This window comes from Capricornis sumatraensis, chromosome 10 (assembly GCF_032405125.1).
Source record: "Capricornis sumatraensis isolate serow.1 chromosome 10, serow.2, whole genome shotgun sequence".
NCBI lineage: Eukaryota > Metazoa > Chordata > Mammalia > Artiodactyla > Bovidae > Capricornis > Capricornis sumatraensis.
This window is the reverse complement of record NC_091078.1, coordinates 56,923,908-56,950,713: the sequence shown is the minus strand read 5'-3', so window position 1 is coordinate 56,950,713 and position 26,806 is coordinate 56,923,908. Positions and strand designations below refer to the sequence as shown.

The following is a 26,806-nucleotide window of genomic DNA, read 5'->3' as shown; positions in this document are numbered from 1 at the left end:
GAAACAACCTAAGTGTCCACTGTCAGATGAATGGATAAAGAAGACTCTTTATACACACACACAAACACACACATATATATTATATAAAGGAATATTATTCTATCATAAAAATAAGTTGTAACAACATGGATGGACCTTGGGGGCAAGTATGGTAAATGAAATAAGTCAGAGACAGACAAAAACTTTATGATCTCACTTATATGTGGATTCTGAAACAAAACCAAAGTCACAGAAAAAGAGATCAGATTTGAGGTTGGCAGAGGCTGAGGGGCAAAGGAATTGGGTGAAGGTGGTCATAAGGTACAAAGCTCCAATTACAAGATAACAAGCAAGAGGCATGTAATGAGCAACACGTTCACTACAGTTCAGGATGCTGGGTGGTATATTTATAAGTCGCCAAGAAAGTGAATCCTAAAAATTGTAATCATAAGAAAAAAACCTGGTAACTATGAGGTCATGGATGTTCAAACTTACTGTAGTAATCATTTCACACTATATATGTATACGTATGTCTGTCAAGTCATTATACTGTATACCTTAAACTTCAATAGTGTCACATGTCAACTGCATCTCAACAAAACTGGACTGAAAATAAACAAATACTTCAGAGTTTAACTTGAAGCTGTGTAGTTCCTCCTGAAAACCCAGTCCTACGCTTGCATATGGACTTCCCCTATGACGTGGGACACTCCAGTCAAGTGCAGTCTGAGCCAAATTTTGGAAGCCCCCAAACCTACCTCCAGGGCAGCACAGACACTGGCCAGAGAGCTCTGTCTAGTAGTAACCAGCAGTGCTAAAACCAGAGATAAGCTCCATTGTGCTTACCCCAGGAAGACACTTCTATCTACTTAAATGGATGCTTTCTCAATTGAGAAACAAAATAAAAGATAAGATACAGGTTTAAACCTGCTTGCCAATCAAACAGAATATTAGATCAAACACACATCTAACTCAGGATACTCGAGAATGCTGATCTAAATTCTGGTGTTAAGACGAAAGCTTAAGAATGCATCCTTTGAAGGCTGGCTCAACAACAGTTGTCACTGAAGCCCCACTGATCTAGACTTGATTTCACACTGAATTCATTATCATTTCTCTTTTTCAGGGACAATCAAGATTCTCAAAGCACTAACCCGATTTGACTTTTACATCAGTCACTAGCACTTTGCTGAAATAAACATTTAAAGGGACAACTCTGCAATTCCAGTCTTCCTTAAAACAATTTGGATAGGTCTAAAAATTAATCAGGGGACTTCTACTTCCAAGACGATGGAGTAAACATAATTCTTCCTAATCTGTCCACCAGTTTATAGAGCAAACACAAGCTGACTGAAAGGTGGAGGGAAGAAGGCAGAGCAGGGAGGGAGCTGAGAACTTAAACCAAGGCTGGTGACCCCTGGGTTTTCTTTTCCATCATATAATCCAAACTCAGAGCCGAAGGAGCTGCATATGGGCAAAAATCAACAGCTGCTGACAAAAAAAAAAAACTTTCAGAAGCCTATTCTTTGTAACCAAAGGACCAGAAAAGGGACAGTCTGGCAAGACAGGAAACTTTCAGATAGTAAAACTGCTCTACTGCAGAGAACACCACTCACACACACACTGTGGCCCCAACCCCACCAAGGTCAGCAAAATCCGAAGAGTACGTAGATTTCCACCCCGACCAGGCTGTAAGGAGGCACCCCACCACCCTGCTGGGGCAGTGGCTGAGAAAGCCATGGAGGGAGAAGAGACGTTCATTCCTAACTGCAGGTAATGGGTCCCACCCTGTCCCAGCGGTGCCAGTGAAGACAGTGTGGCTAGCCTGGACTTCCATTCCTACCCCGGTGTCAGAGCAGGCACAGGAAGATTCAGGGTTTTCACCCTCACCCGCTCCCACTGCAGAGATCATGTGGGAGCTGAAACTCCCTTCCCTGCCCATCAGTTTGTCAGGAGAGGTCAAGTGGAGATCCTGGACTTCTACCTGTCCCTGGCAATAACGGGGCAGTGTTTCCCCTTCTCTGCTGGAGCAGTGTCAGAGAAAACCAACTAAAACTGAAGCTTTAAATAAGACCCAGACTCTCATAACATGATAAGAAAAAGTCCAGATTTCAACTGCAAATTCACTTGTTACATCAAGAGCCAGAAGATCTCAAACTGAACGAAAAAAAGGCAATCGAGGCCAATACCAAGAAAACTATTACAATTACCTGACAAAAATTTTCAAGCAGCTATGGTAAAAGCAATTAGGAAGATACTGAAAACAAGTGGAAACAGAAAGCCTCAGCAAAGACACAGCAAGTCTTAGCAAAGAAAAACAAGACATAAAAAACTGAATGGCAAATTTTATTTTATTTATTTATTTTTATTTTAAATTTTTAGTTTTACTTTATTTTACTTTACAATACTGTATTGGTTTTGCCATACATTGACATGAATCCACCACAGGTGTACATGAGTTCCCAAACATGAACCCCCCCTCCCACCTCCCACCCCACATCATCCCTCCGGATCATCCCCGTGCAACAGCCCCAAGCATCCTGCATCGAACACAGACTGGCGATTCGTTTCTTACATGATAGTATACATGTTTCAATGCCATTCTCCCAAATCATCCCACCCTCGCCCTCTCCCTCAGAGTCCAAAAGTCCGCTCTACACATCTGTGTCTCTTTTGCTGTCTTGCATACAGGGTCATCATTACCATCTTTCTAAATTCCATATATATGTATTAGTATACTGTATTGGTGTTTTTCTTTCTGGCTTACTTCACTCTGTATAATTGGCTCCAGTTTCATCCATCTCATTAGAACTGATTCAAATGTATTCTTTTTAATGGCTGAGTAATACTCCATTGTGTATATGTACCACAGCTTTCTTATTCTGAATGGCAAATTTTAAATGAAACAAAAGTGAAAGAAAGAAAGTGAAGTCACTCAGTCGTGTCTGACTCTTTGTGACCCCATGGACTGTAGCCCACCAGGCTCCTCCATCCATGGAATTTTCTAGGCAAGAATACTGGAGTGGGTGGCCATTTCCTTCTCCAGGGGATCTTCCTGACCCAGGGATTGAACTCAGGTCTCCCGCATTGCAGGCAGACTCTTTACCATCTGAGCCACTAGGATGAAACAAAAGTTGAAATAAAACTCTTGTGGATAGGCTCAATAGCAGAATGGAGGGGACTAGGAGCAAATCACTGAAATTGGAGATAGAACAAAAGAAATTACCCAATCTGGATCAACAGACAGAAAAGTGTTTTTTTTTTTTTTTTTTTTTAAGAGTAGTTGGTATTGATAAACCTGTGGGCCTATAACAAAGGACCTCATATTTGTGTCATCAGAGTCCCAGGAGAAGAAGAGAAAAGAGCAGGGCTAAAAAAGTACTTCAGAAAATAAAGGGTGAAAACGTCCCAAATTTTCTGAGACAACTTTACAAATTCAAGAAGCTAAGTGAATCCCCAATAGGATAAACCTGAGGAATCCATGTTGAGACATATCATAACTAAACTTCTGGACACTAAAGATCATAAAGACACTTTGGAAGACAGTTTGACAGTTTCTTATGAAACAAAAAGCGTTCTCACCATATAGTACAGCAACAGTGCTCCTTAGTATTTACCCAAATGAGCTGAAGCCACGTGGGGTCAGTGGTACACGGGAACACTTTCTGCTCAGCTTTGCTGTGAACCTAGAACTATCCTAAAAAATAAAGTCTATATTAAAAAAAACAACAACAACAACAACACTGAGGACTTCCCTGGTGGTCGAGTGGTTAAGAATCAGCCTGCCAGTGTGGAGGACATGAGTTCAACCCCTGGTCCAGGAAGATCCCACGTGCTGTGGGGCAACTAAGCCTGTGCATCACAGCTAGTGAGCCTGTGCTCCAGAGCTGGGGGGCCGCAGCTCCTGAAGCCTGCATGCCTCAATGAGAAGCCTGCACACCACAACAAGAGAGCAGCCCCCACTCGCAGAAACCAAGACCCAGCACAGACAACATTAAACAAAATAACTAAATTTAAAAAGAAGTTTTCTCTAAAATAATACATGGAGCTGAATGAAGATGAAAATATAACATCAGAATTTGTGAGCTACTGCAAAAATAATACGAAGAGAAAAATGTGTGGCACAATATGCATATGTTAGGAAAAGGAAACGTCTCAAATCAATAATCTAAGTTCCCTTCCAAGAACCTAGAAAGAGAGCAAAATAAACCCAAATCAAGCATAAGGAAGAAAAATAATAAAGAACAGAACAGATATCAGTTGAGTTGAAAACATTAAAAGTGGTAGAGAAAAATCAGTGAAATACAAAATGGGTCTCTTTTTTTTTTTTAAAGATCAAGAAAATTGAGAAACCTCTATCAAGTCTCACCAAAAAATAAGATGGAAGACACAAATCACCAATATTACAAATGAAAGTGGGGATGTTAGAAACACGGGCTGTCTCTTCAGCCCCTGCAAGCATCGAATAGATAATGAGGGAATAATACTATGGACAACTCTACACACAAATATGACAACTTTGATGAAATGGATCAAATCTCAAAAAACAAAAATGACACAACTTATCCCATGTGAAAGAGATGATCTGAATAGCTCTATAACTATTAGAGAAACTGAATTTGTCATTTAAAAATTCCCCCCAAAGAAATCTCCAGGTCTAGACGATTTCACTGGGAATGAACACCAGTGTTACACAATCTCTTCCAGAAAAGAGAAGAGAATACTTTCCAATTTACTTTACAAAGCTGGCACCAAATTAGATAAAGACCATACTCAAAATGAAAAGCATAGACCAATATCACTCATAAATACAGATGCAAAAATCCTTAACAAAATGGTGGCAATGAGAATTCATTAATACATAAAAAGAATTACATACAAAATCATGAGGCTTACTCTAGGCATACAGGATGGTTCAATACTTTAAAATCCATCAGTGTAATCTACCATATTAATAGACCAAAGATGAAGACTCACATCATCATATCAATTGATACAGGAAAAACATATGACAAAATTCAACATCCATCTCTGATAAAAACTCTCAGAAAAACTGGAATACAGGAGAACTTCCTCAACCTTTTAATAAAGACATACACACACACACACGCAAACAGTCAACAATATACTTAACAGTAATAGACTGAAATGGGAACAGGGTAAGGATGTCCATTCTCACAACTCTTATTCAACATACTTCTCTAAGTTTTCATCGACACAATAAAGAAAAAGAAATAAAAGGCATACAAATCAGAAAGGAAGAAATAGAATTGTTCTTATGTGATGACATCTTAAAAGGCTTCTATGTTAAAAGCCCCAAGAAATAGACAAAGTCTCTTATAACTAATAAGTGAGTTCAGTATAGTTAGACGACATAAGAAAGACATACAAAAATCAACTGCATTCCTATATACTAGTACCGACCATGTGAATACCAAAATTAAAAACATAACTAAAATCACTCAAAAAAATAAAAAAGAAACACATAACCACTCAGATATGTCTCTAATAAAAACATTAATAGGACTTGTATCCTGAAAACTTACACAACCCTGATGAAAGAATCAAAGAATACCATATCTCAATAAATGGAAAGACCATGGTCGTGAACTGGAAGATTCAATATAGTGACGATGTTAATTCTCCCCAAACTGACACACAGGTTTAATTTGATTCCTATCAAATCTCAGCAAGCTTTGTGTAGATATAGACAAGATTACTGTAATAGATACGTATATATAGAATATATACAGAAAGGAACTAGAACTGCTAAAACAAAAGATAAAACCTGAAGGCATCAGGCCATTCTCTCTCAAGACTTAAGATACAGCTACAATAACCAAGACAGTGGTATAGGCAGAGGGACAGACACATAAATCAGTGGAATAAAACAGAAAACTCAGAGACCTACACAAATATGATGCACTGGTTTTTGACTGATAACACTGATTTTAAATGCAAAAGAAACTCAAAAGAGGAAGGAAAGCCTTTTCCACAAATGTGGCTAAAGTGATTAGACAGAGACAAAAAAACTTAATCTAGTTGTGGTTCCCTGACAGTTCAGATGATAAAGAATCTGCTTGCAACGCAGGAAACTCAGGTTCGATCCCTGCGTCGGGAAGATCCCCTGGAGAAGGGGGATCTCCAGTATTCCTGCCTGGAGAATTCCACGAACAGAGGAGCCTGGTAAGCTACGGTCTATGTGGTCAAAAAAGTCAGACACAACTGAGCAACTAACACTTTCACTTTCACCTTACAAAAACTAAATCACAATAGATAATGGTATTAAATGTAAAACATAAAACTACAAAACTTTTGGGAAGGGCACATGACAAAACACTCAGGTCTAGTGTGAGATAAAGAGTTCTTAGACTTGACCTCAAAAGCACAATCAATACAAGGAAAAATTGATACATTAAAAACTTTTGTTCTGCAAAACACTGTGTAAAGAGGATGAAAAGACAAGCTACAGATACGGAGGAAATATTTTCAAACCACATAACTGATGAAGGACTAACATCGAGAATATGAAAAGAATTCTCAAAACTCAACAGTGAAAGAAATATCCAATTAGAACATGAACAAGGACAAGAAGGAACATCTCATCAAAGAAGATATACAGAAGGAAAAAGCACATGGAAAGAAGTTCAACATCATTAGCCATCAGAGAAATCCAAATTAAAACCACAATGAGATACCACTACACACATATCAGAATGATTAATACAAAAAAGTGACATCGAATGCTGGTGAGGATGTAGAGAAATTAGATCTTTCATGGATTGCTGGTGATATTATAAACTGGTACATTTAATCTGGAAAACAGTTTGGCAGTTTCTTTAAAAAGCAAATATGCAACTACCATATGATCCAACAATTGCATGCCTGGGTACTTTTCCTGCAGAAATGATGACTTCTCTTTACCCAAAAACCTGTCCACTAACATTTATAGCAGTTTATGTGTAATAGCCCCAATTCAGAAATGATCAGATGTTCTTCAAAGAGTGACTGGTTAAACTGTGGTATATTCATGTCATGGAATACTATTCTGCAATAAAAAAGAAGAAAATACTGATATAAGCAACAACCTGGCTGAAAATCCAGAGAATTATGCTGAATGAAAAAAATCACTCCAAAAGATCACATACTGTTTGATTCCATGTATATACATTCCTAAAATGACAAAATTTCAGAAATGAAGAACAGACGAGTGGTTTCCAATAGGCTGAGAAGGAGTGGGAATGGAAGAGAACTAGGTGTAGTTATAAAACAGCACCATGAGGGATCTTTGAGCTGATGGAATTTTTCTGTGTCCTGACCATGCCAGTGATTTTGTACAAAGGTTTGGCAAGATGCTAACATTAGCGGGAACTAGGTAGGGAGGTCAGTGTGACTGCTTACAGCTGCATGTAAACTTGAGAGTCATTTCTGAATAAAAAGTTTAATATTAAAAAGTTAATCAAACTGAATCTACTTCAAATTTGTTCCAGCATCTGAAATAACTATTGCTTCCAAGAATCTTCTCCTTGCTGTAATTTTGTTAGCAGCCCAAAGGTTAAAGGTTTCTGAGTTAAGCTTAAGTGTCGCAAACATGTGGAGGAAATATACCTAGTATCCTGGGCCAAAAATCTGCCAAAACAAACTTGCCTACAGAAATCTCATCAAGAGACATGTATTAGCTTACAGAATAATTATTCAGCAAGAACTGATATGTGCTTGCTAGTGTTGCATATTAATTGAGGGGCTTTTGTTTTATTATTATTCAACTCCCTTAAATTACTTATTTTCCTCCAAATAGCTATGGGAAATTTCTTTTCTTTTGTTAAAAAAATTCATCTGTAAAACACAAGGATATCTTCATTAATATTTAAACAAAAAGGCAAAGTTCCCTCACTTTCCATCTCAGTCTTTTCCCCAGGGAAAATCACTGTTGTTTGTTTGAAGTATTTTTTCAGATTATTTTTTGTGTGTCTCTAGACATATGTACAGTTTTATGTCTGTGTGTCTGATATTTTTTAAAATACAGACAGGATCACACTGTTTATATTATTCAATTACTTTACCCCCACTCTGCTTTAAAATCTCTTGGAAATGTGCACGTTAGTATCCTTAGATCTAATTTAATTCATTCTTTCTAAGTGCCTTACACTCTTTTGTGGTATTGACGTACTACAGTCTAATCCTTTGGCACTTACGATGTTTCTGATATTTTATATTGCAAGCAATGTAGACATTGGTGAAAATCCTTGTGTTTCCTGGAGCACATATAAGGCTGTTTCTCTAGGACAGAAACCAGAGGTAGACCTGGCTTTACAGGTATGACCAATATTGTTGATTGACTGAGACTACACCTGTTCCCACCTATTCCCAATCATCTTCTTTCCTGCTTCCAAAACAAAGGTTGGAGTGACTATGTGACCCAGTTCTGGCCGATTAAACACCACCAAAAGTTTGCCGGGTGGTCCCTAGCAATATTTTTGGTTTCCAATTAAAAACAGCTGGACCTTTTTCCTTCCCTGAAGGTGGCTATGGTGTTTGGAGGGGTGGCAGCCACATTACAACAAGTAGGAAAGTTAAGGGAATCACAGTGATGTCAGCTGTGATACTAATGAGTTGCTGAACTAAAGCTATCGACAATTACCTCCAGACTGCTTGCTATGTGACAAGAATAAACCTCTGTCAGGTTAAGCTGCAGTGTAAGTCTGGTTTTCCATTACTTGCAGCCAAATATGTTTCTAAGAGATTCAGTACTCAAATATTCTCTAAAAAGTCTGTACTCACTTCATTCTCTCACAAAGGTTTCTAACAGCATTCCTTTCCCAAAACTTTTGTTTACTTTGAATGTTGTCAGTCATTTAAACGTTTACACAAGCTGACAGAGGAGAAAAATTTCACAGGAAGTAAAGCGTCATTTCATACATTTTTGGGACATTCAAATTTCCTCTTCTACAATTTTTCTTGTTCATATCTCTTGACCACTTTTCTACTGTATTGTTAGACTTTTTCTTATTGATTTGTAAGAGTAAATTTCCAGATAGTAAAGCAGCCTGGGCTAAACTCACACTGAAAACTGCCTCTGTATCTTTATACTATCAGTCAAGTCAAACAAGATTACAAAATAAATCTTTGGTGACAGGCCACACCTCTGACAGGGACAATCATCTCTGAGTGCTGCACTACCAGGTGGCAAAGTGTCAAAAAGTAATTCAACTTGGGCAAACAATCTGGGCCCCAGTCCACGCTTACTACTTCCTCTGCAAACCTCCACCTAATGAAAGGTATATGCAGCACACCGGTGAACCGGGCAGAGTCTAACATAGGTCGTCTCATTCAATCCAAATCAAACCCAAAGGCAGTCATCATTAATCCAATTTTAAGAACAAAAAATAAAAGTAAACTTTTAAAACCAAGAATTTCTTTCCTATCGCAAAATCTTACATTTCAGGTAGCATAATTAAAACCAAAACGATTAAGAGTTCACCTAAAACTTGAGTGATACAAAATCCATTGTGCCTGTCTAAATATATCAACATGCTTAAGCAGGAAACATTGCTAAACATGTTTAGTGGTTTATGAAATCTGAGGAAAGTATCCCAAAGCTATGTTCTACAGTTTACTGACACACTATAGTTAACCCAAATTATTTTGTTTTAAACTGAGAAACTAAATTGGGTAGGATTTTAATGCTTCAACAAGAAGCACTGACTACAAGAAGCCACCGACCCCACCCCAGAGAGGCAGGTAAGGAATTCCTCTAATCAGTTATCAACCAACCAATCTGATACTAGAAAACAAACAAAATAAGCAGTACAAGATTGTCATGAAAAGAAACATAAGTTGAATAGAACAAGCACCATCCTTGAATATTTGTACATGGTTTGAATTTTAGATAACTGTCTCCACTTTTAAAAGTTTAGGAGCTAGAGGAAAAGAGAAAGTTGGGGAGGCGCCTGCTCCTGCAATCAGGTGGGGAGCAGCAGTAAGGCTGAAGTCCTGACAAATATCTTCCTGTTTTCTGCCACACCTCTCCTCACAAGAGCTGTGCATCACACAAAGCACTCAATCCAGACTGGAGGAGAAGCAGAGGCATCAAATCTCCTCGATGCCTCCAAGCAAACTGTCCCTGAGGGAACATGCCCAGCGCTGGGACAGCAGGCCAGGGCTCCAGGAACTGACAGCCCCAGGAGCAGCAAGGTCAGACCAAGCAAGGCGCTGCCCACTTGGGCCCCAAAGAGACATGGAGATTCATCTGGAGCAGCCTCCTCCAGTTTTTCAGCCCCTCTGTAAGGCACAGAAAAATCCCTGGGGGAGTCTGATTTCTAATTTTACACAAAAGAAAACAAGTCTGCAGACACACAGTGTTTATGGTCTATGGAAAGTGCAAATGAATTGACAAATCGCCAATCTGAAGGGTGACTCTGGTGGGTTCTGGCGTTTTCCTCGTGGGCTTGCCCAGGGATTCCTGCTTGGGGAGAGGTAATGGAGTGCTTCCCCCACCCCCATGCCACTCCTCAGTAGAGCTGCACACCTCACCCAACTGGCACAGCAAGGTTAGTAACACATGTTAAGAAATCTGACTCTCTGCCAAAGTCAAAGGCCAGGCTTGGAGAGGGGAGGGGGGAGCATCCCAGTGGGCTGCTCCTGACCTCAGTGCAGGTGTTTGCCAGGCACACAGCAGGAAGATTTAGTCACCAGAACAAAACAAGCCAGATTCCTTGGCCCTTCAAAACTGTCCAAACCTCAGGCCAGCTTACTAGAGGGACAGTAACCACGGCACGTGAGAGAGGGGGACAACAGGTCTCCAAGAAGGGCAGGGACACAAAGGAAAAGAGCAATGAGGGGTGGGTGATGGGGCCAAAATGTGCTGGAATCAAACCAGGTGCTTCAGCACCGTGCCGGCTCTCCCGGGAGGGACACACCTGGCACCCAAGGGCTCCTCCGAGGGTCCGTTAGGGCTGGGCCCTAAAAGGGCCACCAAACCCTGCAGATGCACCCAACAGGTGCCACTGAGACAGCAGAGTCAAGCAGGGGGCTAACTCAGCAATGCTCCCTCCAATCCTACTTGCGCAACCAACTAAACATACCCAAGCACACAGCCTCACTGTTGGGCGCACACATAGGTTCATGGTCTGGCACAGCACACACTCAGTCTTCCTAGGTATAACTGCACACACACACACATAACACCCTGCCAGTCCACGGGCACAGCATACTCAATGCCAGTTCAGTGCTTTAAGCACACACATGTTCACACACAAACTCTGTAGGGAATGAACACATACAAACACACACACACACAACTCTACAACCTCCTAGTCAGGTACACACAAACCTCTACATAATGTACACACGCACACTCACAGCCTGTCAGGAAAACCGGTGCTCACACACCTTTACCATCTCTCAGTTGGCCCATGCATACCCACAGCATGCAAGTATACACACACAAGTGCACACACACGGAATCCTATAGACACATACATTCACAACCTATCCGTTAAGGGCACACATAGCCTTCCAACCTCTGCCCACTGCATACACACGACACACACACTTCCAACCTGCCAGAAACACACGCGGGCTCACAACTTCTCCATCGGCGTGAGCGCACACACAAACTCTTGGCCCGCAGGGTCACCCCCACATCGCCGCCACCCGGGGAAAGGCGCACGCCCCCTCCTGCGCCCGGAGCGGCGCGGGCACACTCACCCTCCCGCCCGCTCGCCTCCCTGCTGCGCACCCCGCACCCACGCACCCCTCCCCCAGCCCGCGCCAGCGCCCGGCAGCTAACTCCGGGCGCGCGGGGAGCGCCCACGCCCCCGGCCTGCGCCCCTCCTTACCTTTCTCGCCGGCGCCCGGGGCCCGGCCCTCGTCCTCCTTGGGGTTGGTCACCTGGGTGATGATGGCCGGGCCGTCCATGGGTGCGCGGCGCGGCGGCCGCCCGCCGGCCCGGCCCCCCGGCAGCCAGGCGCACGGGCGCGCGGCGCGGGGGGCGCGCGGGGCCGCGGGCCGGGGGGGCGCTCGCCGCCGCCGCCTGGGCGCGCCCGCCGCCCGGCCCCGCGCTCTGTAAGAGGCGGCCCGGGCTCGCGCCCCCGCTCCCGCCGCCGCCGCCGCCGCCGCCTCTGGGCTGGAGCGGCCGCCGCCTCGTCACCATGAACCCCGGAGCCGCGCCCGGGAGAGCCGCGCAAGGGGAGGCGGAGCGGGAGGCCGGGCGCCGCGGGAAGCGGGAGAGGGCGAGGGGGAAGGAGCAAGCGAGGAGCGAGGGCGGGCGGGAGAGAGGGAGGGAATGAGGGAGGGAACGAGGGAAAGCGGGAGGGCGGGAGGGTGGGTGTGTCCCGGCCGGGGGACCGGCCTCCGCCGCCGCCGCCGCCGCCGGCGCTGCCCGCCAGCCCCGGGGGGAGAGGGGTGTGGGGTGAGACCGAAGCGCTAGGTGGAGGGCGGGAGGGGTTCTTGGGCAGACGCGGTGCGGGGGACGGGCTTGGGGTGTAGGGGATTCTAGAGGGGTCTTGGCGGTAGATGTGAGGGCCGAGGTGTGTAGGGGTGTCAGGAGGCCTGGGAAGATGATTGGGGTGAGCGGCCTGGGGTGCGAAGGCCGTGAGGAGTCTGGCAGATGAGTGCGCTGAGGGGTGTCGGGGGCTAGGCAGAGGCCCGCGGGGGTGCGGGTAGGGCCCTGGGGTCGGAGGCGAGATCGCACGCGTGGGAGAGTGAGGAGGGCCCTTGGAAGGATGTTTACCCGGAGGAGGAAGGAAGAATAGGAGGTAGATGCGAGGGATGGGGAGGAGGGTCCCATGAGGGTGTCTTGGGGGAGGTGCTGGGTGAGGAGCATCCCGGCACGGGAAGCGAGTGCTCAGTCACGTGGAGCCGAGGGCAGCGGTTTGCGAATAGAGGCTGCTAAGAGTGGTCCCTTACAGCGAGGCGGCCCCGCGGAGAGGTTCGGGGCGCTAGTGCGAGGGAGAACTCGGGAGTGTGAGGAAGGTTCAGGGGGACGCAAGAGTGCGCGGGTCGGGGGTGAAGGTCCCAGATTGTGGGGAATTCCGAAGGGTCCGGAGAGTAGGAGTTGGGTGGGGGAAGGGTCCGCGGACAGGGCTGGAGGCTCCAGGCGTGGGATGCCTGAGGAACCCACTTCAGCATCGGCCTCGAGAGCCCGCGTGCTGGACTGTGGGTCTTCGGGGACCAACCTCCTGGCACGTGGAGCGGTGTAGGCGTCAAGCGGGACCTGGGCAGTGGGCATTTCCGGGTGCTCTGCAATAAGGGGCCCAGCCTGGGGAGCGAGTGGAGGGCTAAGGAGAAGAATGGGCCTGTGGCTGCCGAGCTGAGCAGGGACTGTATTTCTGAAGAGCAGGCAGCCACTGTCAGGCCTGGGGCGAGGGCCAGAGCGCTGGCATGAAGGCAAAGGCCCCGTCACACTTGGAGGGCCCGAGGGCCTTCTCGCTCCCGCGCCTTCGCCTTGGAACTTGGAAGGGGAGCTGGAAGACCAGTATGCCAGGGGGCGGGGCAGTGCCGCAGGAGGGCGGGCCCGGGAGCGGGGCGGGAGCGCTCGTGCTTGCTCTCCACCAATCAGGAGGATTTGGGAGGGCCCGCGGAGCGTGACGTAGGTGGGCAAGGCGGAGTGGGCGAACTGCGGCGTGGAGGGCTCTGCGCGCGCACTTCACGTCCATCCTCGTCGTGGCTTAGAGGAAGCCAGGCTGGTAGGACGTTTTCTCACTCCACGACCCCTGGAACCCGGAGCTGGTTGCAGCCAGGTCGCGTGCTCACCAGGGGAAGCAACTAACCTCCTCTAAGTTTTCCCGAAGCGCCTCTGGCAAAGGGCAGCCGGCAGACCTAGCGGGTCTCTTCATCAGGTGGAGCCCAGATACGGTTCCAGTGTGGGAGACAGTCCTGGGACAGGGGCCCTGTAGCCGAGGCAGGTGAGAAAGCATTTCAGGGGAGCTACCTAAAAAGGTAGGGGGGGGGCGGCGAATTTGCCCCCAAATCCAGGACCTCAAGTTACATCTGGGTTTTGAGCTTGTGAGTAGGGCCTGGGGCCAGCTGCCTCGCGTGTGTTCATGTGTGAGTAAGCTGCTCTTCTGTCAGCTCCTTTGGGACTGCAGTGAATTGCCTGGGGCAGCTAAGCCATGAAGGTTGAAGCAAAGTGCCCTTCTGGTTAGGAAAGCAAGCCTTAGTGTAAGTAACCCAGGCTCCAGCACATGCCTGTCCTAACCCTCCCAAATGCAGAGCAACTTAGGGCCCCACGGCACTGAGAACTTCCCTTGTCCCCACTTATAATGCTCTTCTCTTTGTTCTGAGGTTATGACTGGCCCAGGGGCTGGCAAATTAAGATGCTCTCTGAATGCAGAAAAGGGAACCCTCCTACATTGTTGGTGGTCATGTAAATTGGTAGAGCCACTATGGAGAACAGTATGCAGGTTCCCTGCAAAAATCAGGATTGAGATTTCCCTGGTGGTCCAGTGGCTAAGACTCCACACTCTCAATGCAGGGTGCCTGCTTTTGATCCCTGGTCTGGGAAGTAGATGCCGCATGATGCAACCAAGAATTTGCATACAACAATTAAAGATCCCATGTGCTGCAACCTGGCGCAACCTCCCCCAAAATAGAGTTAACATGATCCAGAAGTCCCAACCCTAGGCCCATATTTCAACAAAGCTTGCACCCCCTATGTTCACAGCAGCACTGTTTACAATAGTCAAGACAAGGAAACAAATCTAAACGCCCATAGACAGAAGAACAGATGAAGATGTGCTATATATATATATATATACACACACACACAGTGAAATATTACACAGCCATAAAAAGAATGGAATGCCATTTGCAGCTGCTTGGATGAACCTAGACATTATCATACCAAGTGAAGTAAGTCAGACAGAGAAAGACAAATACCATATGATACCACTCACAGGTGGAATCTAAAACATGATACAAATGGACTAACCTATGAAACAGGAACAGACTCACATTTATAGAGAACAGATTTGTGGTTGCCAAGAGGGAATGCTGGCAGGGGAGGGATGGATTGGGATTTTGGGACTAGCAGATGCAAGCTATTATATATAGGACAGATAAACAACAAGATCTTATTGTATAGAATGAGAAACTATAGTTAATATCCTGTAATAAACCATACTAGAAAAGAACATGAGAAAGTATATATACAAATCTATGACTGAATCACCCTGATGTACTGACACAGCATTGTAAATCAACTATATTTCAATAATATATATATATATATATAGCCCAAGGAAGACGATAGGGCTTTGGGTGGACCTGTCCTTTGATTTCTAATAACACTTATGGAATAGAACAAATTGAAACTTTAAAAGAACAGAATACATATATAATATATACACACAAATGTTCTCTGAATTGAATTTTTAAAAACCATTAAATTCTAAGAGCTCAGAGAGGGACCTTCCAAACATAGCTGTGCAAGGTGATACAGTTCTACAGTTCTTGGTATATAAACACAGAGATTAGCATCCCTGCTGCCCAGTTAATGAAGCATCCCATTATCCAGGGAAAGGTGATGTGAGCATGTGGACCCCCGTCAGGTAAGGTCTGGATTCCTTTTGGGTGGGGGACTGTCAGAGGTTCTGCTCGCTTAGCTGAGCCTGGGAAAGAGCTCAGAGCCCAGGGGTTTAGGGCCAAAGGAAGTAATCTTTATACACAGAGTATCTTCTGTCTGGCCTTTCCGTCATACAGATTTTCCCCAGGACCCTTCAGTAACAATTCCCCTTACCTGCATCCTCCACCTTCCTCAGCTTCCTGAGACCCCCTGAAAAATAGAAGAAAAAACCTATCTTTACTTTCTTTATCTCAGGTTCAAGCAAGAAAATAACTTGCTTTCACTCCTTCTTCTCTATATTCTATTTGTTTAAAGTTTCAATATATTATTTATTTCATAAGTATGAATAAAAATCAAAGGACAAGTTCACCCAAAGTGCTATCATCCTCTTTGCTGCTGCTGTTGCTAAGTCGCTTCAGTCGTATCCAACTCTGTGCGACCCCAGAGACGGCAGCCCATCAGGCTCCCCCGTCCCTGGGATTCTCCATGCAAGAACACTGGAGTGGGTTGCCATTTCCCTCTCCAACGCATGAAAGTGAAAAGTGAAAGTGAAGTCGCTCAGTCGTGTCCGACTCCTAGCAACCCCATGGACTGCAGCCTACCAGGCTCCTCCGCCCATAGGATTTTCCAGGCAAGAGTACTGGAGTGGGGTGCCATTGTCTTCTCCAATCATCCTCTTTAGGTCAGCCTATTTTCCCTGTCCTTGCCCATATGTTGACATAATTTTTATGTAGCTATAAAAAAAGCCATGGTTAAAATTATAAGGTGAGCATTTTTCCATGTGGTGACATAATCATATAACTACCATTCTACATGATTGCATAATACCTCACTGAATGAGTCTTACATAATATCTTGGTTTTTCAGATGAAGGAAAGATTTCAGAATTGCTACTGGGACAACAGATTAGCCATGAGGAGAAACAACATATTGACCTTGGTACCTTATAAGATACCAAGATTGATCAGTGAATTAAATATAGAAAATTCATATGTAAATATACCAGAGCAAATAATGGGGGACCTTTTTAAAAAAATCTTGGATGGTAAAGACCTAAGAGAAACAAAAACTCCAGAAATTACAAAGGATAAGATCGATACACTCGGCATCATTTGTTCGTTCAATGAATATTATATTGAGCACCCACTATGTGCTGCTGGGTTCTGTTCTAGACACAAGATCTCAGAGTAACACAAAGTGAGGGCTGGGGAGCTGGATTATGATACTCACACGTCAGTGCTATCTAGCAGCTGTCCTGGGGGCCTTAAGCCCCCAGCACTTTGGGCTCTGCAGGAATGGGAGAGAGCAGCCCCAGTGACCCAAGGACAGGTGTCAGTCATCGGAGGCAAAGCACATCCAGCCCCAGAGAGGAAGGCAGTAGACAAACAGTAAAAGGGCTCTAAGAGGACAGTGCACCAAAATCTTGGGTCAGTCACATTTTCCAAACTCTTCTCATGCAGTGTCCTTGCACTTTTTAATATTTTTCAATTCACTTGATTTAAATAGGATTCTTTAAACAGAAAAAATTGGTGGATAAGATTTTTTGAGAGACAGATAGAAAATGTAGGAGGGACCACCATGGCCCTAAAAAGAAAGAATTGCACAGACAGGGGCAGAGATAGATACCAAGGTTTTGGGGGGATGGGCAGGAGTCCAGGCCTGGTGAGCCTTGGCCCTGAGGTGCAAGGAAAGAGCAGGAGGGGAGGTGGGAGTGTTGGTGGGGGCGGCCTGGCTTGGAGTCTCCCAGACATTCCCGGGGAGAGCCCCAGGGTGGGAGGGGACAGTTGGACCAGGAGGTGAGGGACAGGGTGACACTGCTCTGAGGCTACCCTTGTCAAAGGAACACTGGGTGTTGAGATCAATGTGGTGATCTGAAGACAGGGGGCCTGGGGAAGGATACAGGAGTGTCCCCGGTACAGAGAACAGCAGCATGTTGCCAGGCTTAGCGGTGGTGGAGAGCGCACATCGGGGAAAGTCTGCAGTGGCTGGAGTTTTCAGCTCTGGTGATATGTCAAGCAGAGTCTTCTAACGCAGGAGAGGCACCTGTGCTTTACTCTGGGGACTGTGGGAGTGACATGTTCAGATATGTGTGTAGAAAGTTCCTATTGACCAACAGGGTTGGGGCAGCGCAGCAGGCAGGGGAACCCACCGATGATGCTGCATTAATCCAGAAAGCAGCGGAGGGCGGTGTGCTCTGGCTCCGCCATTCCCAGCCTGGCCCTACTCTGCTTTGTGGTTTTGAACCTCTTGCCCCCAGGCTCTGTTCTTGGTCTGCTTTTTGCCCTTCTCTGTGGGCACCTCAGTCTCATATTTTGTCTGTCTGTTAGTTTCTGTACCTGTTTTTCTGTGTCTCGGTCTTTCTCTGATTCCAGCTGTTTCTGCTTCTGGCTCTGTCTTCCTGGTTCCTTTTAGGAGCAGAGCCTGAGGGTGCCAAGTCTTCTGTTGGGAAAGAAGTGGAAGTGGGATCTGGGCAAAGATTCCCGATGGTCAGTCAAGTAGCTGTGAACCTGAGCCCACTCACGATCTCTCTCTTGGGGTCACCCTGGGACTGAATGAGGTTTATCCAGGCTACATTCCTTCTCTCATACTGTGAACCAGGCTCAGAGTTTGAAGTCAGTTCCCGAAAGACCTGCTCTAACTTAGGCAGGACAAGCTACACCCACAGAGGTCCTTTCATATATCCTCCAGGTGTATATTGGGCGCCTTCAGTGAGCTAGGCTTGGGCCAAATGCAGTAGAAAAAGCATCTTCAAGGAGCTTGCAGCCTAATGGAAGAGGCAGTGGACTAATCAGAGAATGGCAGTCCAGGGGGTCTCCTCACAGGAGATGATGCTAACAACGTCATTTTTGAAGCCTTCAGATTCTGGGCAACAGGACTTTTCCATCCATAGTGTCCACAGAGAAGGCCGCATATGAGGGAGGACCAGGAGGACATAAGGATGAAGGAAGAGATTATGGTCTTGAAGGCCAGGTTGAGTTTGGGCTTTAACCTGTGGGTGATCTGAAGTCACCGATACTTGTTGAGCAAGGCAGAAGCATCATTTAAGAAACTAGTTCAGATCTGTAGGTTGAAGTGAAAAACAACTCAAGCCAGCTTAAGCAACAATGGGAGGGGGACTCTATTGGCTCCCAGAACTAAACCACAGTACATGCCGGGGCTAGAATGGTCTGGAGCAGATCCCCTGAGTGGAGGAGCTGGAGGTCCCTAGGGGGAGGATGTGAGCTCTTGCTGCCCCTCCCATCACCTGGAGGATCAAGGAACTGGGGAGCCCCCAGGTTTCCTTATGCCCCAAGACACCCTGTCTGTTCCTCACTCAGGTTGCCCCAGGATAGCATTCTTAAGGGTTCCTCAACAGCTCAATTTTTAACCCTTAATACCCATGCTTCCCCACATCCTCATTCTTGCTTTTCAAGAACCCCTCTTCCCCCCATCACACATGGGTCCCTCAACTAAATGCCTGTGTCCCCTGCCAGCTGGGGCCTCTCAATCGTCTTCTCCCTCTGCCCTTGTCCCCAGAGATGTCTTCCATCTGTATCCAGGTGGGATCTGTACACAGGATCTTTCCCATCTAGAGATGCTTCACTCCCAAGAATGTGTGTGTGCACGCGCTTAGTCCCTCATCGTGTTCAACTCTTTGCAACCCCACGGACTGTAGCCCACTAGGCCCCTCTGTCCATAGGATTTCCCAGGCAAGAAATACTGGAATGGGATACTGAAAATACTTCTCCAGGAAATGGCAGACATACTACTGCCAGTAGTGAAGTCTACTCCAGACTTCACTCCCAAGAATAAGGCCCGCTACTGGGCCAGTGGTCCAGCAGGTGTAGCCTGCCCTCTGGTGGCCCCCATGTTGTGAGGTCCTTTTCATGTGCCCAGTTGGATATGGAAGCTGGCCTCTCTCCCTGCCAGCTCCCAGGGGGGTGGGGGGAGGGGGGGCTGGTATCCTAGCTAGATAGGATACAGCCCAGTCATGTCCCCCAACTTCATCTGGCTGTTGTGATGTGCACATCTGCCCAGCCTTTCCCTGAGTATTAACAGAAAATCCCTCAGGAATGTGAGGGCTGGGGTGCTTGTCTGGAGGGGTGGAGAGCAGGGGAATTAGAGTGATGTGTTCCACTTGGCAGCCGGTGCTAAGAGTAGGAGCTGAAATGGCAGAGTGAATGCTGGCTGCTGGTGAAGGGGAAAAGGGCAGTCAGCCAGCAGTCCCAAGCACAGATACAAAAGGACACGTAGAGTAAAGGTGGTGGTCAGGATGCGCTTGGAGAGTTTGAGAGCAAGACTCAGCCGGAGCTCAGATAGACTCAGGAGCCTTGGGGCTGAGCTGTTGCATCCTTGGGGTACCCAGATCCAAGAAGCCTCCCTGGAGGAGGAAACCCTAGCCACTTCCCCTCTACTTTCGAAATTCTAGATCCACCCTGCCTGGAGAACTTGAGTGGACTGAGGGGACGCAGCCCTGTGTTTAGGTCTTCCCTGGAGCCCTGAGTATGGGGAGGACAGGGTCTCACCCTGAAACCCTGTTACAAAGGGACAGCTACAGAGGCAGAGCGGCAGGGCAGACCTGTGTCACTCAGGCCACGGCAGCAGTGGCTTTGCTGCTTAAAGGGGCCGAGTCACCGAGTCCTAGGTTGGTTTGGTGACTCTGGAGCCAATGAAGCCCCGTGAGGTGGGCCCCTACTCACCAGTCCCCTACATGCATTGCCCCTTCAACACCTGCCCTGTGTCGGGCCCTAGGTGTCACCTGGCCAGGCTGTCACTCTGGCCTGGTGGCTGGCAGCCGGCCCCTCCCACCCATATTCCTCAGCCCCTGGCTCTGGCCCGGCCACGGGTGCCCCCTTCGCTCCCTGACCTGTGCTTGCTCAGGCTGCGTAACCCGACGGGGACAGACTCAGACCTGCCCACGGTCTGTGGCATGACCTGTTTCCTGGGCAAGTCTGGTCACGGACACACAGCAACATTGTGTGCACAGGCTCACACTCATGCCAGGACGCAGGGCGCACCCTTGACAGGGCCGTCTCTGCCCAGGCTGGTTTCTCCCACCTTGGCACTGCCCCCTCCTCACTCTCCAGCCCTCCCTGAAACCCTGCTCTCCTGCCCTCCTGGTCCTGAACACTCCTTCACGTACACGAACACAAGTGAGGGCGAGGGAGCATCTGTGGGCAATTTCTATTTTTCCCGCAAATGTCCCCAGAGGTCTAGAGGGAGAGAGGCCCAGCCTATCTCTTTTGGAAGTGGAGGAATGGAGAACACAGGGAGGAAAAAAAAAAAAAAAATTCTCAATAAATCAGCCCATCTCTTGATTCTACACTCCCTCCCTCCCTCCCTCTTCCTTTCCTCCTCCAGTCTCCCCCCTCCCTAGCTCCCCAGCCCCACACTGCGGCAGTGGGCCTCTGCCTCACCCGATCGTCCTGCACTGCTGCCCCCCACCCCTAAAGCCTCCCCCCAGGGAACCACCACCGCACTCAGCTGACTACCCAGTCGCATGGCCATGGCTGCACTCCCTGCGCTCTACCCCTGAGCGCCGGGCTGCAGTGGGTGGGTACCATGTGGGCCTGTCTCTGCTGAAAGAGGCCCCGGGGCAAGTGCTCTCTCTCTCTCTGGGCCTCCCCTTTGCAGGCAGGAGCAGGCAGATGACGGTCTGGTTCCAGAAGGCTCTGGAATCAGTGCAAACCAGAAGAGGGCACCCCTCGCAGTCTGAGCTTGGAGATGGGACCAAGGAAGTGAAATTTCTGGACATCTTTGGATGATTAAAAATTATTTTTAAAACAGTAAAAGTAAAATACTTTGGAAAAATGAAGACACTAGTCAGCTACATGGATGTGGCCAGACCTTGAGTGTTCACAAAACTCGTTAATATTTTCTGTCTCTGTGAGCCCTGTGATGAAGGTGGGTGAGTGTCCGTCATCCTGCTTGCTTACTGTATGCCAGGCTCTGGCTGGGTACCACGTGGCCCCAATGATGAGAGGCCCACTTGATGCAAGGAATGAGACTCTCTTAGGGAAGGACCATCATGAAGGTCTCACAGCAGGGCTCTCTGCCCCACCCAAGGCCTCACGGGAGCCTAACTAACTCAGATCTTACAGAAGCCTGAAGGTCCCAGGGACGCTCAGGTCCCACTACTGACATCAGGAACTGGACCATTCAGGATCAGGGCCACTCCAGCCCAGAACGCCTGTTATTCCAGAATAAGTCATTCGTCACGAATGAGACTCTCTTAGGGTCTAAGCACTTGTCTCCTGCTAGCAACTCACAATTTTCACTTTGAAGGGCGATGCTGCGTGGCTTGCCGGATCTCAGTTCCCCAACCAGGGACTGAACCTAGTCCAAGGCAGTGAAAGCCCAGACTCCTAACTCCGACACCATCAGGGAACTCCTGACACTCGTTTTCATAAAAAGTGAAAGTGAAAGTTTAAGTTGCTCAGTCATATCTGACTCTCTGCGACCCGTGGACTGTATGTAGCCTGCCAGGCTCCTCTGTCTGTCCATGGGGATTTTCCAGGCAAAAATACTGGAGTGAGTTGCCATTCCCTTCTCCAGGGATCTTCCCGACCCAGGGATCGAAGCCAGGTCTCCTCTACTGCAGGCAGATTCTTTACCGTCTGAGCCATCAGGGAAGCCCATTTCCATAAACCCCGGTTTAAATTCAAGATAGAGGATTCATTCGGCTTAGCTCAAGTTACTATAGTTGTATAAAAATCACTTTAACACTTAAAAAAATATTTCTATGCATGCGACTTACAATTTGGGCAGGACTTAACAGGCATAGCTCGCCTCTGCTTTACGTGGTGTCACCGGTGCTTCTTGCAGGCTGGGGCGGGAAGTGTCTGGAGGCTCACGTTCTTACATTGTGGCCGATGCCAGTTGTTGGCTGTAGGCTGAGACCTTTGGGCTCTTGGCTGGAAAACCTACGAATGGTTGTATCAGCCATGCCTTTTCTTTACCCTGCTCTGATGTTCTGACATCTTGGAGCCCTGCTGACTCTGGAGTCACTGCCCATCCCAGGGCTACCTCATTCCTACAGAAAGCAAATAACTTGTTATAAACATGTCTTCCAGGTTTCCCTGGTAGCTCAGTGGTAAAGAGTCTGCTTACCAATGCAGGAGGTGTGGGTTTGACCCCTGGTCCAGGAAGATCCCACTTGTATGAAGCAACTGGACCTGTCCATGCGCCACAACTACTGAGCCTGTGCTCTCGAACCTGGGAGCCACAACTACTGAAACTCATGCACCCTAGAGTCTGTGCTCCACAATAAGAGAAGCCACCACATTAAGAAGCCCTGGTACCCAAACTGGAGGGTAGCCCCTGCTCTCTGCAACTAGAGGAAAAGCCCGCAGAGCAATGAAGACTCAGCACAGCCAAAAATAAAAAAAAGCAACAGCATGTCTTTCATGCAAATCAGTCAATCCAGAGCCACCTCCTTGATGGAGCTATTATACCCTAGGCTGCTACTGCCCTAATAAGACAACTAGAGATAGTTCCTCAGAGAAGGCAATGGCATCCCACTCCAGTACTCTTGCCTGGAAAATCCCAAGGACGGAGGAGCCTGGTAGGCTGCAGTCCATGGGGTCGCAAAGAGTCGGACACGGCTGAGCAACTTCACTTTCACTTTTCACTTTCATGCATGGGAGAAGGAAATGGCAACCCACTCCAGTGTTCTTGCCTGGAGAATCCCAGGGATGGGGGAGCCTGGTGGGCTGCCGTCTGTGGGGCCGCACAGAGTCAGACACGACTGAAGTAACTTAGCAGCAGCAGTGGAGATAGTCCCTGTGTCCTAGAGCCCACTGAAATTATTCTAATTAGCCAATCCTAAACCGGCTAACCTGTCTCACCTGTTCCTTTCCATTGACACCACAGTAAAATCTCCTGCCACAGTTTCCCTTTCTTGCTCTGCCTCCTGACCCAACCTGTGCTTCCTCGTGTGTGCTACCCCCCACTGCCCCGTGGCATAGTGCAAAACCTTCTCTTGGAAACTCTGAGAATAACAAACCGTCTTTCCATTGGCAGTCATCCTTGGCATTTCCAAGGCCCAATCAGGGGGAGCCTCCTCAGACTTGCGCATTCTTGGCCTGCGCTTCCCTTGGCCTGCGGACCTATTAACCAGGAAGGTACAACTGCAGAATGAGAAGGGAGAGGGGGGCGGAAGGTCCCCCAGGTCAGTCTGCAAACTGCTTAAACGTATCCTGACTTGGGCAGACGAGGCTGCACCCTCATATGAGACCATCCTATGTGCTGCACAGGGCCCCTGAAGGAGGGGCTACTCAGAAAAGCTTGATGTGCCAAGAATAACATTTCCCTTTCCGATACTGAAACACATTTTTCTTCCTTTCTAACTTCATTCAACTTTAAAGTTTCTTTTCCACTTTTATTGATATAGATATATTTTCCTCAACAGTGGGGTTCTGAAAGATTCTTAGATACTGCCCCCCCACCCCACCCCCAGTGCTGTGTATGGCTGAGACCAGCTACCAGGGAGCAAGGCTGCTTGCACCTCTTCCAAAGACAGCTGATGAAACGCAGGACTTCCGCAGGGGAAGACTGTCTGGACCACAACCACTCTTCCTTGTCTCTGAGGACTGGGGCTGCCTTCAGATGGAAACTCCTTTATTAGCAAATTGATTATTTATATAAGGGCTGTCTCTGCAGCTTCCTCATTGGTGTTAAGCTGCTTTAAAAGTTCCAGATGCAGCAAAGCACTCTCCAGCCCTGGTCATGGTTGTTATCAGACTTGACTCAAGATCAACTCAAGAAAACAGCTTTAAACTGGAGACTGCAAACTGGCGACCCAGGGGTGACATCCAGCCCACAGGTCCGTGCTTGTAGCAAACATGGTTTGTCATTGTTGTTTTGTTTTTGCTTATACAGTGCAGTCTCTCATAATTTTTTTTTATAACTATAGACTTATGGAGACTTTGCAAGAATAAAGAACTCCCATATACTCTTCAACTAGATTCCCAAATGGTAACTTTAATCCCCTGTATTATTATTATGTGGACCATTTGAGAATAAGCTGCAGGCTTACTCCCAAACAGTTTAGTGAATATTTCCTAAAAACAAGAATAGTCTCTCATATAGTCATGTAAAGTTACCCAATCAGGAAATTAACATCATTACAGGAGACCTTAATCACCTGGAGACCTTATTCACTTTTCATTAATTGACCCATTCTGCCCTTTATAGCAAAAACAAAAAATTTATTTTTTTCTAGTTCAGAATCGAATTTAGGTTTATGATGCTAGGTTTCTCTTGTCTCCCACCCCCAGCTTGCTACAGATTCTCCAAGGCTGGGGATCAGCACTTTGGTGATGGCATGGATTTCCGTGTCTCCTTTATATCTGTATTTTAATGAAAGGTTTAATAAGTTGCTATGAGCAAACTTTGCAGTTATCCTCTCCCTGACAGGAGGGCCTGTAACCTCCCTAAGTGACTACATACTGGCTACATCAGCCGAGGATTTTTGGGGCTTCCCTTGTGGCTCAGCTGGTAAAGAATCCACCTGCAATGCAGGAGACCTGGGTTCGATTCCTGGTTTGGGAAGATCCCCTGGAGAAGGGAAAGGCTCCAGTATTCCGGAGGCTCCCACTCTAGTATTCCGGCCTGGAGAATTCCATGGACTGTATAGTCCACGGGGTCACAAAGAGTCAGACATGACTGAGCGACTTTCACTCACTCAGTCTGAAACAGTTACTTGGTCTGTCTTTCATGACTTTGCCAGTTGAAAAAGGCACAAATCAGTTATTTTATAGGATATCCCTTAACAGAGGTTCGCCTATTGTTTCTTCAAAGTCAGACTCAGGTTGAGACTTCCCTGGTGGTCCAGTGGCTAAGACTCTGTGCTCCCAATGCAGGGGGCCTGGGTTTGAATCCTGGCCAGGGAACTAGATCCCTCATGCCACAACTGAAAAAAGATCCCACATACCACAACTAAGACCTGGTGCAGTCAAAGAAATAAATACAATAAATATTAGAAAAAGACTAGACTCAGGTTATTCATTTTTGGCAGGAATGCTCCAGAAATGACATTGTATCCTTATAGGACATCATATGAAAGGCATATCATGTTGCTTTACTGTGGCATGATTGGAAACATTTTTGATAACAGTAACGGCAGCAACTTTAAGGTTTGTTCACTGTAAATGTTGTCCCTTTAGTATTTTTCCCCTTTCTAATTTAAAAGCTTTTTGTGAGCAGGTGCTTCGAAACCATGCAAATATTCTTATTTTCATCAAACATTTAGCCTCTCCTTTTAGCATCTGTTGATTCTTTCCTGAATTGGTTACTGCTATCAGGATTTTCCTCAATTCATCAGTGAGAGTCCATTCAAGTTGGTTTTTTTTGGTGTGTGTGACATCTCCCCATTATTCCTTGTTTTTCTTTTTTTTTTTTTTCGGCTGTGCTGCGTCTCCATTGCTTTTTGCTAGGGCTTTCTCTAGTGCAGCCAGCAGGGGCTACTCTCTGTTGCTGTCTGTGAGCTTCTCACTGTGGCTTCTCCTGGTGCAGAGCACAAGCTCTCGGGCACGTGGCCGTCAGTAACTGCAGCACACAGGTTCAGTAGTTGCAGCTCGCGGGCCCGAGAGCGCTGGCTCAGTTGCTCCACAGCATGTGGAATCCTCCCAGACCAAGAACTGCACCTGTGACCCTGTGTTAGTAGTCAGAGTCTTATTCACTGGCCACCAGGGAAGTACTCCCCCTGCCCCCCATTATTCTCTGAGCTCTTCCTTACTTTCTGGTCTAACGAGATGTTCCAGGCTCACCTTGTCCTTTCCTGGCACTAGACCTGGAGTTCAGTCATCTGTCTAACGAGTCTCGATTTTTTTTTCCTGAGAAGGATATTTAGGGACCAATATCTGGGGCCTGGATGTGTGTTCATTGCTACTGGCGTATTATTGATTCTAGGCTTACTCAGTGCACCTGCTTATATAAATTTATCTGTTTACCTATCATCTATATCAATTTCTCTATCTACATCTATATCAGTCTCTTTACCAGTCATTTTCTATATTCAATCTGCTAAAACCATGAGTTTATAGTGATCCCTCCAATTCTGATCTAACACCACAAATTTCATTATAGCCTCTCCTCTTCCCATATTTGTAACTCCCATCTCTGGCACTGAGAAACTTGACTCTTTTAATTCATTCATCATATAGTTGTATGTTCAATCTTAGAATACCCAGAGAATTGCTCACTCATTCCACAGCAAAAATCCATCCCTTTTATCTGCTACATACATTGCAAATGTTTCCTTTTGGGCCTTTTATCTGTAAC

At 46.7% G+C, this 26,806-nt stretch overlaps 1 protein-coding gene and 1 non-coding gene across 5 annotated transcripts in view; one reads left to right on the top strand and one right to left on the bottom strand.

Moving 5' to 3' along the window:
* Positions 1–11,908, bottom strand: part of CTDSPL (CTD small phosphatase like) — a 124,027-nt gene extending 112,119 nt beyond the window's left edge. For all 4 annotated transcript variants that reach the window (XR_011145468.1, XM_068981710.1, XM_068981711.1 and 1 more), the window contains exon 1: positions 11,820–11,908. Coding sequence is in view for 3 of the 4 variants with exons in the window: in XM_068981710.1 (XP_068837811.1) it covers positions 11,820–11,898 (79 nt within the window). In the remaining variant the exon portion in view is untranslated. The remainder of the gene's footprint in view (positions 1–11,819) is intronic.
* A 13,435-nt stretch (positions 11,909–25,343) lies between these two features.
* Positions 25,344–25,416, top strand: TRNAG-CCC (transfer RNA glycine (anticodon CCC)). The gene has a single exon. It is a non-coding gene; the product is annotated as a tRNA-Gly (tRNA).
* The last annotated feature ends 1,390 nt before the right edge of the window (positions 25,417–26,806 follow it).